This window comes from Dermacentor silvarum, chromosome 4 (genome assembly GCF_013339745.2).
Source record: "Dermacentor silvarum isolate Dsil-2018 chromosome 4, BIME_Dsil_1.4, whole genome shotgun sequence".
NCBI classification, from domain to species: Eukaryota; Metazoa; Arthropoda; class Arachnida; order Ixodida; family Ixodidae; genus Dermacentor; species Dermacentor silvarum.
The window spans coordinates 29,801,645-29,813,724 of NC_051157.2; the positions used below are offsets into that span (position 1 = coordinate 29,801,645).

At 48.7% G+C, this 12,080-nt stretch overlaps 1 protein-coding gene across 1 annotated transcript in view; it reads left to right on the forward strand.

Moving 5' to 3' along the window:
* LOC119449694 (iduronate 2-sulfatase) overlaps window positions 1-9,719 on the forward strand; it is a 52,387-nt gene extending 42,668 nt beyond the window's left edge. Inside the window, exon 10 of the mRNA XM_049665390.1 lies at window positions 9,345-9,719. Within this exon, the coding sequence (XP_049521347.1) occupies window positions 9,345-9,662 (318 nt within the window). The 3' untranslated portion in view covers window positions 9,663-9,719. The remainder of the gene's footprint in view (window positions 1-9,344) is intronic.
* The last annotated feature ends 2,361 nt before the right edge of the window (window positions 9,720-12,080 follow it).

Below are 12,080 nucleotides of genomic sequence, written 5' to 3' on the forward strand. Positions count from 1 at the left end.
AACGTGCCGACGTCGGAGAAGTCAGCATGCCGTTCAGAAAGGCCACAGCTGTACCTTGAGGGACGTGCTGATACTCATGGCTGAAATTTGTCAGCAAAACTTCGAGCACTTATTCTGTATTCGAACAAGGCCCCGGGCGATGCAGATGTGTCTTTCGAGCAACAGCGGGATATTTGCCTCGGCAATACCCTCATAGTTGTCGAATGCGTCGCAGGTTACGAGGGTCAATACGCTGCTCCTTGGCGGCACCGTGATGTTCTCGTCGACAATCCTCAAGGCGTTGACATACGTGTCGTCAGTGCTGCTCCCTGCTAAGGCCTGCGCCGTTGAAAACGTTACCAGCGACTTTTGTAGGTTTATCACGGCTCCATTAGCCTGCAGAAGTCCATTCCCAGAATTAGGTCCCTCGAACAGCTTGGGAGGATAACGAAATCTCCGAGGTACGTAAACCCACGAATGCAATCGCGCTGTGCATCTTCCTACCGGGGTTAGCAGATGGCCTCCTGCAGTGCGAATCTGCGACCCAGTCCACTCGGTAGAAACTTTCTTCAGCTTGCAGGCAGGTCCATGCTCATAACTGAGGTGTCCGCTCCAGTGTCGATTAATGCTGTTGTCTTCGTCGTCTACGGTGACGGGAATGTTCGACGTTATTACCTCTCGTACGGTTTTGACTGCGTCTGTAGGTCTGCGTCGTTCTGTTTTCGTCGTTGTCGTCGTAGTGGAGGATCTTGCGCACAGTCGACGTCAGCGGCCTCACCTCCGGAGGTCGCTGAACTCAGTTTTCCCGAGCCGCCGGGCTTGGCGAGCGGCGTCTGAGAGCGCCGCGAGAGAAGGCTTGGCTTGGTGATGGTGACCTGTAACGCAGGAGACGACGAACGGGCTCGTGCCATCGTTGATCACCATTGCGACGATTCGCGACGAAACTCTCTATTTCCGGCGGCCGCTCACCAGGTCGTGGACGAGGTGCATTTGGTGCGAATCCTCGGAGCCCCACATGACGATAAGGACACATTCTGTAGATGTGCCCGGCTTCGCCACAATGGTACAAAGGGGCTTGTAGTCTGCGGTGCGCCAGACGTCGCTCTTCCTAGTTCTTGCTTCTGCGATGTGCGGTGTGCTGCGAGGCCTGAAGCTAACGTCCAATTGCTGAGCGGGGTGTACCATGCTATACGCGCTTGAGGGTGGTGGACGTACTGCTTCTGCGTAACTCATTTCAGGACGCGGTCTCTGCTGTGGTGCCTCGTACTGTTCAGAACATGACGGCCTGTCGGACCTCGGCGCGCACCATTTCCGCAATGGAAAGTTGTCCCACAGAGGCAGCGGTCGTCTGCATCTTCTGCAGTTCCTCCTTGATGACAGCCCTGATGAGTTCTCGCAAGCGCCGACGTCGTTGCCGGGGTAACGGCAGAGAGCTCCCTTGAAATCACGGCGTCGCGGTTGTATTGCCTGGCCCGCTGTTGAAGGGCCTTTTCCATGGTGGTGGCTTCGTCGTGGAACTCTGCCACTGTCGTCGGCGGATTTCGAATGAGGCCAGCAAGATTTCCTCTTTGACGCCGCGCATTAGGTGGCGCACCTTCTTTGCTTCAGTCATAGAGGGGTCCGCACGTCGGAAGAGCCGATTCATGTCTCTACGTACGCCGTCACTCGCTCATTCGGGCCTTGAATTCTCGACTCCAGTGCTAACTCCGCCCCTCTCCTTCCGGTCCGCCCTGGCGAAGGCATTGAGGAACTGCCGACGAAATTCTTCCCATGACGTCAGTGTCGCCTCGTGGTTCTCAAACCATATTTTAGCGGAATCTTCAAGAGCGAAGTACACGTAGCGAAGCTTACGCTCGTGGGTCCAGTCGTTGACGTTGGCGACCCGGTCAAAATGGTCAAGCCAGTCGTCGGCGTCCTCTGAAGCACTCCCGTGGAAATGATTCGGCGTCCGGATCTGATTGACGACCACGTGCGATGCTGCAGTAGCGGCAGGAGGTGGTTGGTTCGTCATTCTACTTCGTTCGGGTAGCAGACCGTGCTGTGGCTGGAGTCCCTGGAGACGCCGCTGGTACGTACGTGCACAGGGGTAAGCTCGTCCGAACTACTCGCCGGGCTTAGGTCTGGGGTACGCTCCGGAGATCTTAACATCGACCGTACCCAGCACTTCCACCAGAAATGTCACCCAGCTATTACAGCTAGAATAGTTCACCAGCAACAGATAGGCAAAAAAACACGTCAGCCTTTAATAATGGCTGGACCTCGGAGAGCGCGCGCGCAACCACGAACTTCGTCGTTCTCGCCTCAAGGGCCAGTGTCACCACGTGCCAACTTATTTCGCGTCAATATATACGTGCCTACAGAAAAACCGTACACAAGTAATTTTCTTAAGCCCACAGCGTTCCTGTGGCTCTGTTCCTTGTAGTTCTGTAACATTATACGAGAAAAGTTGACATACGCCGAAGGATGCTATTCACTCTTTAGACGAATTTTAACTGTCAATTGACTCTATATAAAGTATAATGTATCGGAACATGTTCTGTTGGATTCGACGCGATCAAGCCCATAGCGGTCTCCTAATTTTTTAGAAGTAACTAACTTCGGTCACGTTTGTAGCTTATTTCTGTTTTCAAATGAAAGACCTCTGGCCTATTTCTTCTATCGTAACATTCTTCGGTAGCGTGACTTGCCGTGACCGGCCCTAGTGTGCGTGACCTTACTGTTGTGTTCTGCTTTATTCTTTGAGATTTGCATCTTGCTCTTTCTTTCCTTTTCTTCCCTCTTTCTATTTTTCGTTATATGGTTTCTGTCTCCTCCTTTTTGAAGAGTAAGCAGGCGTTGGGCCCCTTCCAGTGGCCGTTGCCAGTCTGTTCCTCGCTTTCCCTTTCCTGTATCAGTGTATATATTGGTTCAAAAAACTACTAATGATATCTTGCGCATTCACTTTACCCCCGCGTTCTTGTCATTCGGCTCTTGGTACTCGCCATAGAGCACTGCACGGGCCGATTTTTTGAGCCCGGCCCGGCCCCGGGCCCGTTTTTACGTTGGGCTGCCCGCCCGAGCCCGATCAGACTTTTATGGCGAGACCCGGCCCGACCCGGGCCCGGAAATAATCTACGTTACCCGCCCGCCCGGCCCGCCCCCCTTACCTTTACCTTAGGCCCAGCCCGGACCGAGCCCGACTCGAAACCGGCCCGAACCCGGCCCGAGACCAAAAAATAATGTTTTTTCAGAGTTGAGACGCCCGAGAATAACTCGCTGCACGTTACATGCACACCACCAAAAGCCCGAGGCCCGTCCAAAAAAAAAAAAAAAAAACCGAGCCCGGCCGGGCCCGGGTCAAAAGCACACGCCGTGCCCGAGCCCTGCCGAGCCCGTGAAAAACTGTTCTACCCGGCCCGGCCCGGCCCGTGGGCCGGGCCCGGGCTTTCGGGTAAGCCGAGCCCGTGCAGTGCTCTAGCTCGCCAATCGACAACGCTTTTAGTGTCTATATAAATTAGCTTAAAACACTTATCCTTCGTTTTCGATTATGCTCAAAAATATATTGAAATACTTTCGTTTCTAGCGTACGCTACACAGCACCACACTGGATGACCAGTAAGAACGCGTTTATCGTGCATTCATTAGAGCTCTCAGCCTTTCATATGCCATAACCATGCATCGTATACAAACGTGCATCCTAGGTTTGCCCTGACCCGAGCGGTACCCCCAAGGCGAACCTTCTGTGCGCTGTCAACGTTCCAACGCAACCTCTACAAACGCTGCCGGATCTGCAGAACGTCGAAGTCGCAACGGAATTCTTGCGCGAGTGGCCTTCGAGACGAGGGCAGAAATAGCACACAGACGCCCTCTTTCTTGCGTCGGCTTCTACAAACCCCATGTTCCTTTCAGGATACCTCAAGAGTATCTCGGTAAGCATCACATTATAATTTCTTCTGCTTTATTTTTCCACATTTCTTGCTGCGTTCGCTGTTCTTATTTGTGTTGCAAACATGTGTAATGAATTGTACTGCAAAAAGTTTACCAAGGATATTAGAAGAAAACATGTGGCGCACGGACTCAGGCAGCTAATGCTGGCACCATGAATGCTGGCTCATGTTTAGTCATAAACTCCGGCAGCTAGTCGTGGTGAGTTGTTGAATTCGCTATTCACCGCATTTGCGCCACCTTATGGGATTCGCTGACGCTGTAAGTACGCCTTAATTTATCAAACACCGGCATTCTATTAAATCTTGAACTTCGAAATAGCCCCTGGGAACTGTGATCAATTACAATACAACTGGAAGAACACAGTTGCCGGTCCGTGTTCCCTGCTTCTGGACTCAGAAACATCATTTTCTGCAAGGTCACTTGAGACAATAGGCGCCACAAGCAAGCAGCGCGGTTCCCGCGAATTCTGGCAGCAAAGTATGCGAAAATACGAAAGTAGCAATGTGAATATATCCTAATTTAACAGCGAAGCTGTTTAAGCCGGCTGTAAGCCAGTGAAGAGTAAACAAAATGTGGGCCGATCCTGGCGGTGGTGCAGAAAGGGTCCAAGCGCAATGGCACATATCCCTGCGAACTAGCGAAGATGAGCCTGGCTAAGTCTAGCTAAGCATGGTCGGGACTACTTAAGCTTTGTCAGTCACCGATAGGCAATTGATAGCCAATCAATAGCTAATCGATAATCGACAAATAATCAATAAATTCCGGGAAATGCTGGGGATGACTTGGTAGTGCTTAGCCTAGCCCAAATACGTGGCCAATACGTGGCGATAGTCAATCAATGGCTAATTGGTAATCGATCAATACTCAATAAACTCCGGGAAATGGTGTGGATGATTTGGTAGCGCGTAGCCTAGCCCAAAAGCCAGGACTGGCTAGGTGCCCATCAGATCCGCTGTCTCTTTAGCATTGCGCCTCCAGTGCAATTTACGCTTATTTTTTTTCTTGATGGCGCAGGGCTGTACCCCATTGAACGTATTAAGCTTCCACCTAACCACGAGCTGCCGGCTGAGCTGCCGCCTGTGGCTTGGAATCCTTGGACTGACGTCAGAAAGCGCCACGACGCCAGCCTCCTCAACGTCAGCTTTCCGTACGGCCCTCTCCCAGTTGACTTCCAGGTGCGTCAAAAGTAACCGGTGCATTCAATGATACCGAAGGGCGCTACGCGGTTAACAGGAAAGGAGACTCGTGGCGCCGTATTCATGCACGTGAATGCAATATTTGTAGTAATCTGCGTTATGCCTGATGCTCTCCAGGTGTAATGTGTCCTCTCCAGGTGTAATGTGTCCACTCCTCAATATATGGCGGAATTGTCGTTTTTGTTGCGTTACAGTCAAATATTTTTGTGGCGCATGTACTAAGGGAAAAATACCGTTGCCCTGCTAACAATAAAAAAACAATAAAAAAAATCCACACGCTCATGCAAGGATGCGTTCAAAATAACGATCATAATCATCATCAGCCTTTATTTTATGTCCACTGCAGGATGAAGGCCTCTCCCTGCGATCTCCAATTACCCCTCACCAGAACAGGATTAGGCCTCCCTGGTGCAGTATTCGGCCACTACCTCCCTCATGACTCCAAAATAACAATAGTGGGGTTTAATGTCCTCAAACTCCACAGTTAGCTACGAGGAACGCCATAGTAGGGGGCACCGCATTGATTTTAACTACCCGGGGTTATTTAACGTGTATACAATGGTCGGCACACGCGCATTTTCGCATACCACCCCCATCCGAATACAGCCGCCCAAAGTGGGGGTGATGATGATGATGATCATTTAATGGCATCCTCTTTGAAACAAGGTGGTGACAAATAGACATCTAGCCTGCTTAATTTAACCAGGTATGCTATACATGTTTTTATCTAGCATTTTTGTATACATCTCCTCAATCGTTTTCCCCCTTAAAAATCTACCCTGTACCGCTACCTATGACGGTAAAAGATCCGGTCGTATCAATCTCTTACCTGCTTCTTTTTCATCAATACTCTAAACGTCTTTTGCTTATCGCGGCTGCTGACTGGTTTATGCTTCCGTTCACTTTAAACGCAAGTGCTTCTGGAAGGTGTACGTTACTTACTGTTCTCACTGGGTGAATCGCTTCGCATTCCAATAGGATGTGCTGAGTGGTCTCCGGAATTTCGCCGCAGCATACACATGTCTCATCTAGATCCGAATATTTGCTCCGGTATGTTTTATTGCAATAGCAACTACATGGACACTCCAAGCGCATTTCTGCCGTCGGCGTCGTCGTCGCCGTCGCCGTGAGGTTCCGCATAAAGTCCAACGGCTATAAAATAGTCGCCGCGCGCCGTACGCTGTGCGAGCGAGTGAAAGCGTACGAGGGTGAGCCGCCAACCGCAGCTTAATTTCGTGCACGAGAGAGAGGAAGGCGGCCGGAAGCGCGCAGTCTTCGTTAGCGCGTGAGGCACGGGGAGGAGGCGACTGGACCCGCCGTGGTTGCTCAGTGGCTATGGTGTTGGGCTGCTGAGCACGAGGTCGCAGGATCTTATCCCGGCCACGGCGGCCGCATTTCGATGGGGGGCGAAATGCGAAAACACCCGTGTACTTAGATTTAGGTGCACGTTAAAGAACCCCAGGTGGTCCAAATTTCCGGAGTCCCCCACTACGGCGTGCCTCATAATCAGATCGTGGTTTTGGCACGTAAAACCCCATAATTTAATTTTTTTAATTTAGGAGGAGGTGGGGATTGGGGGGGGTGCGTTCTTCTCTTTCGGCTGCTGCTCACGGAGCTGCCGCGCGGGCGCCGTATCTTGAAAGCGATCTGCGACATGGCTGAGCTGTGCGCCCGCAGGGGCCTCATCTTCCAAGTGATCTGCGATGGGGGCAAAGTGCATGCGCCGAGTGCCGGTAGCTTCGTATGCGCGGGGCTTTCGACGTTTCTTTCGCGTTGAAACGAGACGAAAGACAGCGCGAAGGTCAATTTGCCCGCTGCTGCTGGCGCGCTTTATCACTCCGGCGTTTTCACAGTGAGTTTCCGCGGTCATCGAGCGAGGTGCGCGCGTGACACCGTGCTTGTCTATTTAGTTAGCAAGTGGATGTTTACAACTTTATACGGCCCATTAAACTACTATCCTTGCTTCGTGCGGCTCTCTACTAATTAGCTATCGCAATCGATGCTTCGCCTTTCGGGCAAAACTGCAACTTTTTATCCCATATGGGCTCATAACGAGAAAGTAAAAAAAGCCTGCGCTTCTGGAATCTGAAAATTTCACCTTGAATAGATCCGTGTACTAGAAATGTATTTTTAGGCCACATTAATTGTGACGCTTTGTTTTGTTCCTGTGATAATCTTGTTTTATTCCGTTGTTGATGAATTGGCAGAAAGAAATACGCCGACATTACTATGCTGCGGTTACGTACATGGACGAGCAAGTGGGAAGGGTTCTGACTGCGCTCGATGAGGCTGGGCTTCGGAACGACACGCTCATCGTCTTCGTAGGCGATCACGGTAAACATTTTTTCTAACCATTGAAGTTCATAAAAGAAAAAAAGAACATAATATTATATTTAAGAAAATGTTAAAAAATGCAGGACATTGCATAGATTTTAGTTGGATGGTGATATGTGAGATTGGTTAACTTTTGTGCTCTGAGACTCCATGTATGATCACTCAGGCCCCATAACATGCTCACAATAACTGCTTCCTTTTACCGCACAAACACAATCTAAGGATGAATAATATCGGTCATAATGATAAATTTCGAGGTAAGGTTCATCGGCGAGAAAACCACCGCTGGTTTTTGTACACGGTTGCTCTCACACAAAGGCGCCGACGTATTTGTGACAATACATCCAATGCTATGTATACAACTTATTTCTAATAATGTGGATTGTCATCAGAGACTTGGTAAGTGACAAGATAAGTTAATTAGCAAAGGTGAAGATCGAATTTCATAAATCGTGAGCCTGTGAATGGGCTGAATATTTAGGAAGTAATTCGCGAGACGTAGCATCTAAAGCTTTATTAACTAGACATTACGAAGCAACTACACATAGAGTTACGGATATCTGGATGCGTTCCTTGTCATCTGGTATTAAAGTGTTGACTGATTCACAATGTTCTGACCTCGTGTATGAGCTGTTTGGAATAATTGCAATACGGCTCAGTTATCCCATCGAATGCTGTCATTATCGTTCTGTCCACTAAGACAAGCCAATCCGGATCGCCCTTTAGAATAAAAGTTTTGTTCACTCTGGTTACAGATGTGTACTACTGTTTAAAGCCCCTAAATATGGTTTGCATTCATCTCCACGATATATCACAGGATGGTCACTCGGCGAGCACCAGGAGTACAGCAAGTTCAGCAACTTCCAAATGGCCACGAACATACCCTTGATCGTGTCACCACCAAGGTCCCAAAGAAGCTCGCCACGAGGAAAAGGGGCTGAACGCGTCGACGACCCGGTGGCATTGGTTGACCTGTTCCCAACACTGGCGTCTCTAGCGTCGCTTCCAGGTGCCTCCCAGCTGCCGGTCCTCTGGTGGTTCGTCGCAGAGTGAAACGACCTGCACGGATGGCATAAACTTGGTACATACGTTCATTGGCTATGGCTGTTCTGAGAATGTAGATACGCGCATCGACAGTTTTTCTTTTTTAAATCGGAATATTGCCCATATGCATAATACCATCGTCAGTTACTCTTTAGAAAAAAAAAGAACTCATTAGTGTTAAAGCACCCACTTCAGCCTAAATTCTCGCCGAAGGCTTGAAGATTAATCCTTAAATGACAGATACCTGTGTTAAGCGTCACATTATATACATTTTTCTGCTAGAATAGAACGCATTTTGATGTTATGTTTTAGTTAGCACTATGGGTCAGTTTTTTTAAAACAGTGGATGCCCCTGTACCGCTACCTTAAACACGAAAACAGAGCGCATGGGGGCTTACCGATGCTCTGTGAGTCGAAGCTCTGAACACGCCCCCTCCCCCTTCGCATTTAAAGTTTTGTCTTGAGTCCAAGCTCCTTTTCATTCAAATGAATACTTTTTTTGTAGGAGTTTTGTCTCATGACTATAGATATCTATGAGAATGCGATAGTATTTTGGCGTTGTGGTGCATTAGGACATCGCTTATAAGTTTGAATATATATATAATTACTGTCAGAAACTCTATAACGTTTCGGGCGATTCTAATGCTCCGCATTTTGTTCAATGACCATGATAGCGAATGGGGGAAAGCGTATGCTAAAGTGCGATGCATATCTTCGCAATTTCAAGAGAGAGAGAGAGATAGAGGGAAACGGGGTGGGAAAGGCAATGAGGTTAACCCGGAAAGAATCTGGTTTCAAAATTTGGCTGCCTCCTATAGGACATTTTCTTTGTTGCTGATTCTAACGTTCTGTTCTTGTACACAGGTTCATCCAGTGCAACGAAAGGAGGTGCTGCACCAGTACCCGCGGCCTTCGGATACCCCGCAGGAGAACAGCGATCAGCCGGCACTCGAAGATATCCGCATCATGGGCTACTCCATGTTGTCGCGCGATTACCGCTACACCGAGTGGATCGGCTTTGACCCGACCAACTTCCGCCGAAACTGGACCAGCGTTTACGCCCGTGAGCTGTACAACTTGAGCTCCGACCCCCGCGAAGACCGCAACGTGGCGGGATCGCCAGAATACAAAGACGTCGTCGTCGCGTTGTCCTCCAGGCTTCGCGAACTTGTTGGTAGCTGAGTGGTTTCCAACGACGCTCGTATAGCGCGAGTTGTGAAATAAATGTGCGTGCTCTCGGACTAAAGTATTGGGGTGTACGGTGCATGGGCATTGTTGTACACTCCCAGTTACGCGCAGTATACTACAATACCACGTAGTGCAACAGTGTTGTCAACAAGCTCTTATGGCACGCTGCTATAGGCAATGACTAGTGGCCTTAGCCTACTGCGGCGCCGGACCGTTTCAGCCATAGAATAAGCACAGAGAGACTAGAAACAGCACAAGAAGCACTGACTTGTAATTTTAAAGGTTTATTGAAAACAGACACAATAAGATAACTACCGTAGTTACGAGAGGTCAAATACACATAAGAAATATATACACTTGTGGAAATGCAAACGCAAAAGCTAGAAACCAACAAAAAAAGGCAAAGAATCAGAGAAAACAGAAACATTTCACGTACATGTTGTCAAGGCAGCGCAACTGTCTTTATTTATTTTAATTTTTGAAGCAATTGCTTTAATTTATAGGGTTTAACATACCAAAGCCACACTGATGATATGAGAGATGCTGTCGTGGGGGCTACAGATTCATTTTTACCCCAGGGGGTTCTTTTACGCGCAGCTTAATTTAAGTACACAAGTGATATTGCAAGCTTTTTCGTTTGCCATTGAATCATGGACCGCGGCGGGTTACTAAAAGTGGTAGCGATGTATGACAGCTGAAAGTATGCCCTTGTTTTTTCCATCGAGAACTGCTTCTAGTATATTTTGTAAGCTTGCTTATAGTATATTTTGTAAGTTGATTATTGTGGCCACGCATAGCGGTTGTAAGAGCAAAGCAACTCCAACAAACTAGCAGAACTGGGTCTCTCTATTTATCTAAAGGCAAAACAGGATGCACTGCTGTATTGATGAATCTTCCTAACATGAGTTTGCTTCGCACCACCTTGTCCTGAGCGTCGGTGTAGTTCCAGATCAGGTGGGCGTCTGTGGGTTTAATCGGTAGGATAACGCACATCATTTAGGAGCAACTACCTAACTTGCAAAGAAATTAAGTTTATTCAAAGTGTATGTATGTATGTATGATGTATGTATGTATGTATGTATGTATGTATGTATGTATGTATGTATGTATGTATGTATGTATGTATGTATGTATGTATGTAAGACGCAGGCCAAAAGGCAAAGTACCGGACGGGGCCAATCTCTTATTGCCTTATTTCCAAGTTTTTTAAGGTAATAAATCTTTTTCAATTACTAACAATGCGTTCCTAATAGTTGAAGCTAGCGAACGAGCGAATGAGCAAAGATATGGGTGAAAGCGAACGCGCAGCGCAGCGGGAGAGGAAAGACGGCGATAGCGAAGAGAGCGCGAGGCGGAAAGCGGAGGAGGAGGGTATGGCGAAATCGTGAGAAGAAAAGCGTAGTGCCGTGCAAGACGGGCTTTCCGGTGACGATGACTGCAAGATGGCGCCAGAGTAGCGCGCGTCGCCTATTTGGAAACAAAGCGCTGCACGAGCGGAGTTATGTCTGCGGCGGCTGCTGTGAATCGCTCCCACGCGTCACTCACGCGCCGCCTCTCGGTATCTCCTGATTAGGGAGGCAGTCGCGCCACACTTCGCTGCGTTTGCAATGGGCCGCACGAGACTGATTGTCTGCGCCAGCCAATATATCGCGAAATGAAAACGCGTATACAACTGCGTTCAAATTTCGCATTAGGCAGTATTGTAATCGTCGGTGAATTTGTTTTAGTTACCTTCTTTTTTTCTTCTCCTGACGAACGTTACTCATTTATTGGCTTGTATTTGGTTTCTATATTTCTTCCTGTCTTTCGTTTGTTTTTCTGTTCTGTGCTTTATTGTTTACGTGTTGTTTATGGTATTATGTTTTGTTTACACTCTGTTCTCCTGATGCCTCAGAGCAGACTCAGCCTCCCGCTGGAGAATCGTAAACCTACAGCCTCACACTCGGTGTCGTTCATTCTTCAAGATAGTGATCAAACGTATACGAACTACAAGCCCCACAAAACTCGTGCCCTGTACGCGTGCAACCTGGAATGAAGAACTCTGGCCTTAACGTCGCCTGTAGGACAGCGCAGTGCACTTGCCGCTTTTACAGAGCGCACCTATCGGCAATTTATTTGCGCGGCAAGCACTGTTCGTACACGACTCTAGCTCGACATTGCGCACGCGTCCCTTTTATCGATTCCGCGATCGTTACCCCTACACGACGCCAACCCCGTCATTCATGACTTCCCCGGGAGCTTGTCCTTGTGAAGTGCACGTAAGCTTGTCCTTTTGAGGTGCACCCCCGTTTCTTCGTTTTTCTTGTTAGCTGTTGGATGCGTGAGATGCGGCCAGCCACTTTCCCTCTCACAGAAGGCGAGGGTGGATCTGCCCCGACCAGTTTTATCGTCCGGCTGACACGTACTTGAGTA